This window comes from Lytechinus variegatus, chromosome 2, assembly GCF_018143015.1.
Source record: "Lytechinus variegatus isolate NC3 chromosome 2, Lvar_3.0, whole genome shotgun sequence".
Classification (NCBI taxonomy): Eukaryota; Metazoa; Echinodermata; class Echinoidea; order Temnopleuroida; family Toxopneustidae; genus Lytechinus; species Lytechinus variegatus.
In genome coordinates, this window is record NC_054741.1 from 83,902,632 (window position 1) to 83,915,807 (window position 13,176).

The 13,176-nt window shown below is 37.0% G+C and overlaps 1 protein-coding gene across 1 annotated transcript; it reads left to right on the plus strand.

Moving 5' to 3' along the window:
- Positions 1-2,620: 2,620 nt before the first annotated feature.
- LOC121406991 lies at positions 2,621-11,174 on the plus strand (the record flags this gene model as incomplete). The annotated part of the gene is made up of 4 exons (XM_041597864.1): positions 2,621-4,097; positions 4,728-4,947; positions 5,481-5,566; positions 8,248-11,174. Coding segments are annotated over 4 exons (2,001 nt in total), but the record flags the coding sequence as incomplete, so codon positions are not given.
- Between the last annotated feature and the right edge of the window lie 2,002 nt (positions 11,175-13,176).

The window sequence follows — 13,176 nt, forward strand, 5'->3', positions numbered from 1 at the left end:
ATTTTCTGTGCGCCAATCAATCTAAATCATGATATTTTTCATTCCACTGAAAATTCTTCGCGTCAGCTACAGCTAGCGGAGCATAGATAGGGACACGCCATCGGATCAGAGATGCCAAGTTCATGAAGTTCAAAGACCAGCTATATGCGTGAGATTTTCTGTGAATTCTGAGTGAGATCACAGACATTGTGTACCTGTATGGTAGGGGGTCCTAAAGCTGCGCGGGTCCTAAAGCTACGCACCACTCATCGCGCGCGCATGCAGTTTTCAATGGCAAATGCGCACTCTGTGTGTCGAACTGTGACTGCAGAGTGATGAACAATTCCTATTAAATTTTTTCTACAGAGGCTGCAGTAAATCTCTAAATGCAGAGAAAACCAACAACTGTTAGGAAGTTTGGAGTTATATTCGCTTTAATTTCATTTTATCCTATAATAATTTGAATATATTTTAGAAATTGAGGCACAGGAAATACTATTTTTTTGCATGATAAATCGAGTGCGTAGCTTTAGGACCCCTTCTACATCGGGCGGCGAAATCAAGAGGTGTTCGAAAAACACGACGGGATTTTCGTATTAGTGAGTTTTGTGATATTTTCTACTTGGTTAATGATCTTTAGAATGTTTGCCACAAATTAGTGAAATATAATTTGTTGAAATATTAAAATTGGGACAGTTTTTATTGTTTGAAAACAAAGTGCGTAGCTTTAGGTCCCCCCATCATACAAATACAATGTATGGTAGGGGGTCCTAAAGCTGCGCGGGTCCTAAAGCTACGCACCACTCATCGCGCATGCAGTTTTTAATGGCAAATGCGCACTTTGTGTGGAATTGTGACTGCAGAGTGACGAATGATTCCTATTCAATTTTTTCTACAGAGGCTGCAGTAAATCTCTAAATGCAGAGAACAACCACAACTGTTTTGAATTTTTGAGCTATATTCTCTTTAATCTCATATTATCCTATAATAGTATGAACATATTTTAGAAATTGAGGCACAGGAAATTCTATTTTTCTGCATGATAAATCGAGTGCGTAGCTTTACAATGTAGGACCCCTTTAGGCCACAAGTTAGCGACAGATAATTTGTTCAAATATTAAAATTGGCATAGTTTCTATCGTTTGTAAACAAAGTGTGTAGCTTTAGGTCCCCCCATGGTGTATGGGGATAGGCTGTGATAGTTGTGTGAGACAGAGATTTGAGGGGATGAACAAGAGTCCAAAATGCTTGAGTCTCACGCATAATGCGTGAGACTTGGTAGCTCTGCACTCTGTCGGATGGACTGGCAAAGTGGCATGTTGATGTTCCTCTAGACATGATTGACAGTGACAGCGATTGAACTTTGAAGCTGTTGACACTTATTTTGAATACCCCGGTAGGCAAACTAACTTTAGCAGAGATGCCAAGTTCAAAGACCAGCTATGCGTGAGATTTTCTGTGAATAGTCAGTTTTGACTATTGTTGCCTTGTAAAATTGCTTTCCTTTTTTTTTTCAAAAACAGAATAATTTCTTTTTTGAATCTATTATCATCAGTTAGGAAAATAAAGGAAAGAGAGGAAAGAAAAGTTCCTAGGAAATCGTCCAACAGTGCAAGACCACCTCTCCTGCCCTGTACAGCACGTTATCCTGACAAGCCCGCTCGAGGTGCATTTCCAGGGCGTCTCAGGAGTACAAAAAATTGTATTCCCTCTCAAACGTGAGCAGGGGGGCGCACTATCCGATAACTCGTACTTCATTTGAATTTCCGCAAGTGAAATTTATGTCAAATCAGATCAATATCAATGTCACAATGAAGAAGAACCTGGCTGATCCTGTACTGTTTTTCATCGGAATTCGCTACACCAGTCAATTTCCTCTGTGTTAAAAGGCTGCTGAGCCGAGTTCCTATTCAAAATTTACCCATTTGGGGAGGATTTGCCATGGCTGCAAATGTAAGGATGTACCTGTATGGCGTAATTTCAAATGCATACATGTATATCCAGTTGTCGTGTGTCCGGACAGGTTGTGTGTCCGGACGATCAATTTTAGAAAGTCATTCGGAAAAATTTACAAGCAAAGTTTCATCAATTTTTAGTACAAAATGTTTGGAAATATTATAGAGAATAAAATAGAAGATGATTACAACTATTGAATTCATGTGTTTAGTGTAATCCAAAGACAAAAAAGAAGGCTTCAAAAATATTAAGTGTCCGGACACCCGACCCCCCATCCTACACAGGTTTGTGTCTCACCTTGAATGATTTTTCATTTGGGCAGTCATTTTCAGATTGAAAAAAATTGGTACCCCATGTCAGCGCACCCATTCACTTTGCACACGATTCAGGTATTTTGATTAAAAAGGCAGCATTTTGAGGCTGTCACATGAAATGCCCAAAATTCATTATTTTTCCATCATTTTGAGTCGTTTTCTTTTAATGGATATATGTCTAATGTGGTGCATGTGTAAATTTTGTGATCGTTGCATATCTTCTTTTACTAGAATCGCAAAGATATGCATGTGCGCAGACAAGGGGGACTGCGCAGACTAGGGGGAACTTGCCATACTATTTTTCAAATCACCACTATATTGATCTCTAACAGGTAGTCTATGATACTTTTATTTTTGACAATTACAGGTGAATTATTCTACTTGTCTGCCAGGTAAGAATGTCTGAAGCAGAGAAGTCTCCTGATACTCTTTCTCAGGAGCAGAAGAAGGAAGAAGAAATGAAATGTGACATGGCCCAGGAGAAAAGCACTTCTGATGTAGGTGACATACATGTAGAACATAAGAAAGAAGATGGTGTGATGACAAACACACAAGAGAAGGATGAGGCAAATTTGTTAGAGAAGTCTAAAGCAAGTGGAACAAATACAGAACAAGTTGCAACTCCAAGTGTTAATCTAGAGGAAGCATCAACAGTGAAAAGTGATTCTGGACAGGTCCATGGTACAGGTCCAAGCATCAAGGCTGAACCAAGTATTCTTAGTGATGGTGCAGGGGACTCAAAGGTAAAAGAAATTCAAGGAGACACTGTCAATGAATTGCCTTCTGAAAGCACATCTGGAGGCAGTACAGTACCTGTCATTGCAAAGGACTCCACTGATGAAAAGACTGTAGTCATAATTGATAAGATTCCATTGGTTGAAAAAGTTGAATCGAACATAAGAACAGATGCAGGGGATACAAACATAGAATCTACAAAATTAGATGAATTGAAAGGCAAGGACGCTCTTTCTTCACATGTTGAGCTTTCAGGATCGACCACCGAGTCTTTAGACACTGCTTCATCAAACCAACCCCTATCGAGTGAAGAAGTACGTCCTGCAATTGATATCAACAATAAATTAAAGACTAATGAACTCCCAATATCAGATGTGGAAAAGGAAAGACTGTTGACAACTGAACCAGAAATTGCTCCTGAAAACAAGAAAAATGCTGATACAACTAGTGATGCACAGAAAACAACTCCTGAAATTCCTGTGGCCAACAAAACTGATAAAATGGAAATTGATAATGATCCCAGTTCTTTGACTAGTGTTGTTTCCAATTGCAATTTACAAAAGGAAACAACTTTGCAAGCTCAAGGTAAAATTCAGGAGACAAATACTCCAAGTGATGTTAGTGTGCAGAACAGTGTGGTTCATCATGGTGAGCAAAAACTAGAGACTTCATTATCACATAGTTATTTACCACGGAAAGAATCAGCCATGGCTAATCTTCATAAGATGGATGTAATGCCACATGAGGGAACAAGCTCAAAGGCTGTGCATGAAATAATTGCTATGAATTATGGAAGGTTGGACACAGAAAGGATTGTTCCAACATCAGTGTCATCAGACAGACTAAATCTTGTTCATTCATCAGCTCCCTTGGTGGAAGGAGCCCCTGTTTCATCTTCTATTCAAACCACTGTCCCTGTTCCTCCAGAAAAAGACAGTCTTGTGTCTTTACCAGTCAATGTAGAACAGTCTGAACCTGTTTTTCAGCCAGATTTGTCAGTGCGTGCTCCTGGATCTGTTCTCACAGATTCCAAGATTGAGGTCCAGGAATCTCTGGATGATTGGGATATACCAGCATCTGATGAAGAGGAAGATGACGGTGAAAGTCAAACAGGTATGATTGATGTCATCATCTGGGCCCTGTCTTACAAATCCTTGCGATTGATCCGATCAGTCTCAACTGTATGGAAATCCATCCATACCATAATTTTTATACAGGAAATTTGCACAATCTCCTTAGTAAGCAAAGAGAATTATACACTGAATTTTTAAGAAACATTGAATGTATGAAAAAACATATTTTAAAACATTTTGAACAAACATTCATTTTTTTAATGTCGGCATTGTTGGCTTTTGGTTGATCGGATCAATCGTAACTAAATAGTAAAATGGGGGCCCAGGTCTGTATAATATTACATATTTTTTTTTTTTTTTTTTATTTCAGCTGTAAAACCAGGATATACAATGTGGCAAACTGGCAATACGTCCTCCCCAATGATTGTCAGACATCAAGTAATTTTCACATACCACTTTTTTCAGCTAGAACTTATAGATTTGAGATAGTAGAATTAAATTTTGATGAAAATACTTGTACCTTTCAAACATCAATGAATATATCATCTCTCATATTTATGGGAAAATAAGTTTTTAAAAAAATACCAGAACCAGCTCAAATGGCAATATCAATTATTAAAACCATTCAATAAATCAGTTAAATGACATTTACATTTCATTTCTGAATTAGATGGTTCGGAGAAGAAGAAGAGAAAGATTGTGAAGAGAGGTTACTGGGAGCCTCCTATCGATGTGATTGTTGATCTCTATAACAAGCTTGATAAAGATGGTATCCTAGAACTGAGTTGGAAGTGTCCTGGAAGAAGACCTCCTAGTGAAGAAGGTGATAAGGAAGAAGAGAAAGAACAGTTAGAAGATATACAAGATGAGGAAGCCATGGAGATATCTCAGTAAGTACATAGTACTACAAACTGTTCAAAGTAATTAAGGTTAATGCAAACATATTGGATGAACAGTTTATGCAGGGTATTTAAATTCATAATAGATTACAATAGAAATCACCATTCATAAAGTACATGTAATTAAATGGAATTCAAATTAAAAAGCAAATGTGAAATGACATTAAAGATGAACTACATGTAGAAAAGGAAAATACTAAAGAAGCTGAGAAGGGGTAAAAACCTCAGGAAGAAAGAATACAGTTAAAGAGAAATAGCAAGGAGAAACAAAAAGATATGACTTTTATGGCAATATTGTGAAACCAAGTCCAACTTATTTGTTTTTTTTTTCATAAGGTAATAAATCAAAAGGTTGATAATAGGTAATAATGGAAGTGCATTGATTGTGCATTGTGATCAATCAATTGTAAAAAAAAAATTATTCTACAATCAATTGCTAGGCTTGGTGTTACTGGTTCCTGATTAGCTTTTCCATATCAGGTTTTTATTAATGATAATTTTTAAATACATTGTTTCCTGTATAGGGAGGAAGACCCCACAGAGTTTGATTTTGACATGGATGTGGAATTAGATTCATCAGTACAAAAGATGACACCAAGAAGAAACATTGGTAAGCATGATTTATTTTACCAGGGGGGGGATGGTTCACAAAGATTCAAGCCTGACTGTAAAAGGAGTGGCTAGTTGAGATGTATTTTAGTTACCGTACGATGATGTAAATGTAGTGGTGGGTCTTCATGGTCATTTTTGTCTCACCTGCGAAGCAGAGTGAGACTATAGGCGCCGCTTTTCCGACGACGGCGGCGGCGTCAACATCAAATCTTAACCTGATGTTAAGTTTTTGAAATGATGTCATAACTTAGAAAGTATATGGACCTAGTTAATAAAACTTGGCCATAAGGTTAATCAAGTATTACTGAACATCCTATTAGAGTTTCATGTCACATGACCAAGGTCAAAGGTCATTTAGGGTCAATGAACTTAGACCATGTTGGAGGAATCAACATCGAAATCTTAACCTGAGGTTAAGTTTTTGAAATGTCATCATAACTTAAAAAATATATGGACCTAGTTCATGAAACTTGGACATAAGGTTAATCAAGTATCACTGAACATCCTGCATGAGTTTCATGTCACATGACCAAGGTCAAAGGTCATTTAGGGTCAATGAACTTTGCCGAATTGGGGATATTTGTTGAATTCCAATCATAACTTTGAAAGTTTATGGATCTGATTCGTGAAACTTGGACATGATAGTAATCAAGCATCACTGAACATTTTGTGCAGGTTTCAGGTCTCATGATTAAGGTCAAAGGTCATTTAGGGTCAATGAACTTTGGCCAAATCGGGGGTATCTGTTGAATTACCATCATAACTTTGAAAGTTTATTGGTCTAGTTCATTAAACTTGGACATATGAGTAATCAAATATCACTGAACATCCTGTGCACGTTTCAGGTCACATGACCAAGGTCAAAGGTCAATGAACTTTGGCCGAATTGGGTGTATCTGTTGAATTACCATCATAACTTTTAAAGTTTATGGATCTGATTCATGAAACTTGGACATGATAGTAATCAAGCATCACTGAACATTTTGTGCAGGTTTCAGGTCTCATGATTAAGGTCAAAGGTCATTTAGGGTCAATGAACTTTGGCCAAATCGGGGGTATCTGTTGAATTACCATCATAACTTTGAAAGTTTATTGGTCTAGTTCATAAAAAGTGGACATAAGAGTAACCATGTATCACTGAACATCTTGTGCGAGTTAGAGTAGTATTCAAAGTCAGCACTGCTGCTAAATTGAACCACGTGATGCAGGTGAGACGGCCAGAGGCATTCCACTTGTTGTAAAATGGCTCCTGATGCCGTTGCTCGATTGTGACCTGGTGCACTGATAAGAGATTAATGAAAAATGTAAATTGATTTTGATACAAACTTATTTCACTTTTCAAATGTTTGCATGATAATGAATTCAAACCATGATGAAATTGAACTATGGAAAGATGTTTTGCATTTGTTATTTCTAAATTTTCTTGTTTGAGAATTTATCGGCCTTTAAAATTGTCTCCTTTTCAGTGCAGGCCAATATGTTTCCTCCTTAACCTTTTATCTTCCCACGTTCTTCTTTTCCCCTTCCTCATATTTCTTCCCATGTTCTTATTATTCCTCTCTGCAATCCTCCCCTCCTAATGTACTCCTCTTCATCCTGATTCTCTTGATCCCCTATCACTTCTTGGGTTCATCCTCCTGATCATTTCTTTCTCCACACTGATCTTGTCCTCATTCTTTTTTCTTCCCATTTTTTCTTCGCATTTTCTCTGGTTTTCTCATCATTTTCCCGATCGTTATCACTTCTCTTCCCATCCTCCTCTTCTCCTCCAGTCCACAGCTTCATTCTTCTCACCCCGTCACTTCTTTTATAAATCATTCTTCTGTTTTTTGGTCTCACCTGCATAGCAGAGTGAGACTATAGGCGTTTTTGGAATTACATCATAACTTAGAAAGTATATGGACCTAGTTCATGAAACTTGGCCATAAGGTTAATCAAGTATTACTGAACATCCTATTAGAGTTTCATGTCACATTACCAAGGTCAAAGGTCATTTAGGGTCAATGAACTTTAAATAGGCCATGTTGGGGGAATCAACATCAAATTCTTAACCTGAGGTTAAGTTTTTGAAATGTCATCATAACTTAGAAAATATATGGACCTAGTTCATTAAACTTGGAAATAAGGTCAATCAAGTATCACCAAACATCCTGCATGAGTTTCATGTCACATAACCAAGGTCAAAGGTCATTTAGGGTCAATGAACTTTGGCCATAATGGGGGTATCTGTTGAATTACTATCATAACTTTGCAAGTTTATTGATCTGACTTTTGAAACTTGGACCCAAGAGTAATCAAGTATCACTGAATATTCTGTGCAAGTTTCAGGTCACATGATCAAGGTCAAAGGTCATGTGAGATCAATGAACTTTGGCCGCATTGGGGGTATTTGTTGAATTACCATCCTATCTCTGTAAGTGTATTGGTCTAATTCATAAAACGTGGAAATAAGAGTAACCAAGTATCACTGAACATCTTGTGTGAGTTATAGTAGTTTTCAAAGTCAGCACTGCTGCTATGTTAAATCGCGTGATGCAGGTGAGACGGCCAGAGGCATTCCACTTGTTTATCTTCTTTCTTCCCACCCTCATTTTCCAATCTTCATTACTCCAGTGTCCATCCTCATCTCTTGTCATCTTCTCCTGACCATGTTTTTGTTTTGTGTTTCTTTCCATCTAGGAGGAGGACAAGCCCAGGGCAGTGGTAAGAAGAGAGTAGCCAGGATGGACAAGGTCCTCAACGATATCTTCAGACATCGTAAGATAGACACCACCACCATGGTAGATCCTGAGAAGAAAGAAAACAAGGAATCTGACCAAGCAATGGATACCACTACATCCCCCATCCTCACACCAAACAGACCTTCTGATAAGTTTCACATCCGTAGTGATCTCTGATTGTACATGTAAGTCTATTGCATTGGATGGGCCAAGTTTCACATCCATAGTGATCTGTGATTGTAAGTCTTTTGCAATGGATGGGCCAAGTTTCACATCCATAGTGATCTGTAATTGTAAGTCTATTGCAATGGATGGGCCAAGTTTCACATACGTAGTGATCTGTGATTGTACATGTAAGTCTATTGCATTGGATGGGCCAAGTTTCACATCCGTAGTGATCTCTGATTGTAAGTCTATTGCATTGGATGGGCCAAGTTTTACATCCGTAGGGATCTGTGATTGTAAGTCTATAGCTATGTATGGGCCAAGTTTCACATCCGTAGTGATCTGTGATTGTAAGTCTATTACAATGGATGGGCCAAGTTTCACATCCATAGTGATCTGTGATTGTAAGTCTGTTGCAATGGATGGGCCAAGTTTCACATCCATAGTGATCTGTGATTGTAAGTCTGTTGCAATGGATGGCCAAGTTTAACATCCGTAGTGATCTGTGATTGTAAGTCTGTTGCAATGGATGGGCCAAGTTTCACATCCATAGTGATCTGTGATTGTAAGTCTATTACAATGGATGGGCCAAGTTTCACATCTGTAATGACCTGTGATTGTAAGTCTATTGCAATGGATGGGCCAATTTTCACGTCTGTAGTGATCTGTTATTGTAAGTCTATTGCAATGGAAAGGCCAAGTTTAACATCAGTAGGGATCTGTGGTTGCAATTCTAATGATAAGATTACAATGGATGGGCCAGGTTTCACATCTCTAATGATCTGTGAGTGTCAGTCTAATGGTAAAATGACTGTAAACTGAAAATTTGTTCACTTGTAGATTCATCATGCACATACTGTAACATGTGCGGCTATGTACCTGTTAATCTCCCAAATGACAGCAAACTATTTAAGCATTAAGGGGGTGAACCAACCTAAATTGAGTATGGTAATGTGCAAATATCTGTTGTTTCTATCCTCCATCAAGCCAAATGGCTCATATATTTATGTTTGAAAGGCTTCATTTTAGGAAAAGTTTGCCCCTGACACAAGTTTTATTTTCATTTAGAAAAGTACAATAAATGTATTACTGAATGTTTGATGAAAATCTATCTAATAATAAAATAGTTAATTCTAGTGAGATCTCATGTGAGCAGAACCCTATGTGTCATGTATAACTTCAATACATTCCCAATTTTTTATGTATTCATAATGAAAATATTTATATCTTAGAATCATGTATGTGTCTAGTAATGTATTGAATACATGGGTGATCTCACTTTTGATTTTTCTTGAAGAAAATGTAGATTTCTGAATATTTTATCAAATGATGTATCGGGGAGCTACTCTCATGTGACATCACACACACACACAAAATAAACCTTTAATTTCAAAATATGCTCTTTGAAAGACTTGTGCCAAACTGTCAATGTTTTTTTCAATTTTTGTTCCAACCGACATGACATCAGGATAGACCTCTCGTTCAATAGAGTAGGAATGTGTCAAAGAGACCTTTTTTTTAGTTGACTATTTGTCTATCAAGAAAGTTTTATGTGGTGATGAAAAAAGATCAGAGTTTAGAGGATATGAAATTGGTATCATAACGATTATGGGCTGACATGTTACCATAGTAACAGACGGACAGCTGTGCTTCGCTTCCAATCAAAACCAAGGAAAATTTTCAGATGAATGTTGATGAAACATGTTCATCCTTCAGGATAAAGAAATAAGCAAGATATGAAAAACTAAAGGATAATATATGAACAAATGTTTTATAATTTGCAACCCTTTGGAAGGATTACTTTAAATGTACAAAAATATATGTAGAAGTTGTGGTAAAAATACAGGTGTGTATGAAAAATCAAGCATTGTTCATAATAAGGGAGAAATTTGGCATCATCATGGACTTTGTCAACAATCCATTCATTGCCATTAAGTTATTGCCAGTGACAGCTTTCCTCTCCCATTGAATTCAAATAAGGTCAGATATTGGAATGAGCAAATTATTTTTCACTGTAATATTTCTGTAGTACATGTAGGTCATGTATTGGACTGAATGGTATTGGTATAACAATGTAAAGCCCTTACACAGACTGCTTTGTGAGTGCTTTCTATGATTTCATGAAACACTGGTTGAAGTGGGAAAATCATTATATCTAGATAAATAATAGTAAAATTAACAAAAACACTGAAAATTTCATCAAAATTTAGTAATAAAAACTAGACAATTTTGTTTTCAATATTTTCTACTTGTGCCTAAAGCAATCCCTTTGATTCTTTCCCTCAAGTATTTCACTCTGTTAACAGTTTGGTACCCCCCCCCCCTTTCACATAGACAGCCAAGATAAATTTCAGTTGCCCCTCCGTTATCTGACTTAATATCTATATCTTTAACTTTATGAGATCTTATTATTTCTTCAAAGATCTCTTATTTAATCAGTTTATGGATTAACATTATTTTGAGATGGTGTATAGTAATGCATATCGCCATTGTTCTCATGTTCACTAACTCTGTGATATGTTGTATTCATTTCTAGCCACTTGAATGATAATACATGCGTTGTGTGTTTGGCTAAATAAACAATTGATTTCAAAGTATTAAATGTGAAGGTTTTATTCTACAAGCCATATTCCTTCATGTTACACAAGTTGTGTACCATACAAGATGAGGTGCATAAAATGCCAATAGATTGATTAAATTGAAGATGTATTATAAACTCAATTGTAATTAATGCACCAGTTGTATTAATTTCTAAGTGTTCAGAGACAGTTGAAATTACTGGTCAACAGATGTAATTTTAAAATTGCAGATTGGTAATTCTTGTGAGCCTTTCAATGGAAAATCAGTTTGAGAGAGAGGGGGAGAGAAAAGCAAGAGAGAGAGGGAGAGAATGGGGAGGGGGGATGAGTGATGGGCAGGAGGTGGGGATTACGATGGGGGAGACAAGGAAAAATTAATCATAAAAGTTGGCCTGGAGGAGAAGAGAGGGAGGGGCAAGCCTCAATTTGATGCACATACAAAAAATATGTATAAAGGATAGGTTTTGCTTGTAAAGAAAGTACACACACTTGTTAGTGTGTTGAAATGCTAACAATTTGTTTCAAAATTAAAAACAAATAGGTTTCTGGATTTGATCGGTTCTCTATGAAGTTATTTTTTCCAGAGGTCTATTGATTGGTTTGGACTTCTGTGCAACAAAGAATGCTTAAATCAGGACAGGGTTGTTAAGTATTGTCTTGGGTTAAAACGGCAGGTTTGCTGTACCTTGCCAACTTTGTATGAGTTAAGCTTGTGTTTGGTGAAATAAAATTTTAAAAAATAATTAATAGGGCAAAAATTGCCAAATAAACACAAAAAAGGTTTTTTAAGTAATTTAATGGTGTAGACATGACCGCCCTTGAAAAAAAAATAGATAAAAGGAGAGTGTAGAGGAGAAGGGGGGCCGTCTTGAGCAACGAATCACAGGGAAATGATAACATTCTAGGGCATTTATTTCAACTTGTCTGCATTTCTGAAGTTTTCTCTTTCATCATTCCAATTGAATGGGCGTAACGAGTCAAACATTGTGAGGGGACCAAACATGACGTTATTAAGGCAATGATTTTTTTACCTTAATTATTAATTTAAAAATCGAATTTTCTGATAGACTTTGAAATACCATTAAAAGATATCTTATTTCTCCCCTTTCCTCATGTTCCCCTTTTTTCTCCCAGGGGAGCGTTTCATGAACGGACTTGTCAGACGTTTTATCCGACAATTACCATAGTAACAGTGCTTCTCAACCAATCAGAATCCAGGAAAGTTGTCAGATCTGACAACTTGTCAGACGAAAATATTGATGAAACGCCCCCCTGGTTATGATTTTTTTTTTGGGGGGGGAATGGCTGGTAGGCCATTTTGTTAGTGTTCTACTTTTCCCTCTTCAAGTGAACCTGTCATTTATACTCTCTCTCTAGATGTTATCATGGCTAGTTTTCTTCTCTCCTTCCCTTGAGCATGTTGAGTCTTTCCTTTTGTCCATAATTTCTCAATTTTTTTTTCACATTTTGTCAGATTTCCATTCATCTTGTCTTTACATCCATTTTATCAAGGCACGGGCTCACCCAGTAAAAGTTGGAGATGAGAATCGCACACCACCTAAAATATCTCCATTTGGGAGCACCCCCCCCCCCCATTTATTATTTTTTTTGCTCGCCAAAGTTTTCTGGAGACGATATGCCATTCATTTTGGAATGATTAGGCCTCCCTTTTCTTTTGGATTTTTTGTTTTGTTTTTTGCTCCTAATCGCCTATCGTATAGTCGTATCCCTGGTGGATCATATCTACTTTTTCCCCTCTCAATTATCATTTCCTGCTCCATTACCTAATTCATGTCACATATTTTATGTGATTTCTTAATGAAATTATAAAAAAGTAACAAGACACAAACCAAACATCTCGTGCCAAAAAGGGCCAAATTAAAAGGGGATTCAGCCCGGGCTTCGATCAGTCTATGGTCCCCGGTTACTGATGATTATGCATTAATTGTTATTTCCCAACATCCATTTTTATATAAATCATTCATGGTCTATTTTAAGAATGATTTGACATGGGAGACGCCCAACCTTATCATCAACAAAATATCGTGATTTTTCTTGTTTACTTTATGACTAATTTTTGAGGATTGCACGAAATACATCCTTTTCATTCATTGCCAAACTTTTTAGACTGTACTCCTTTTTAG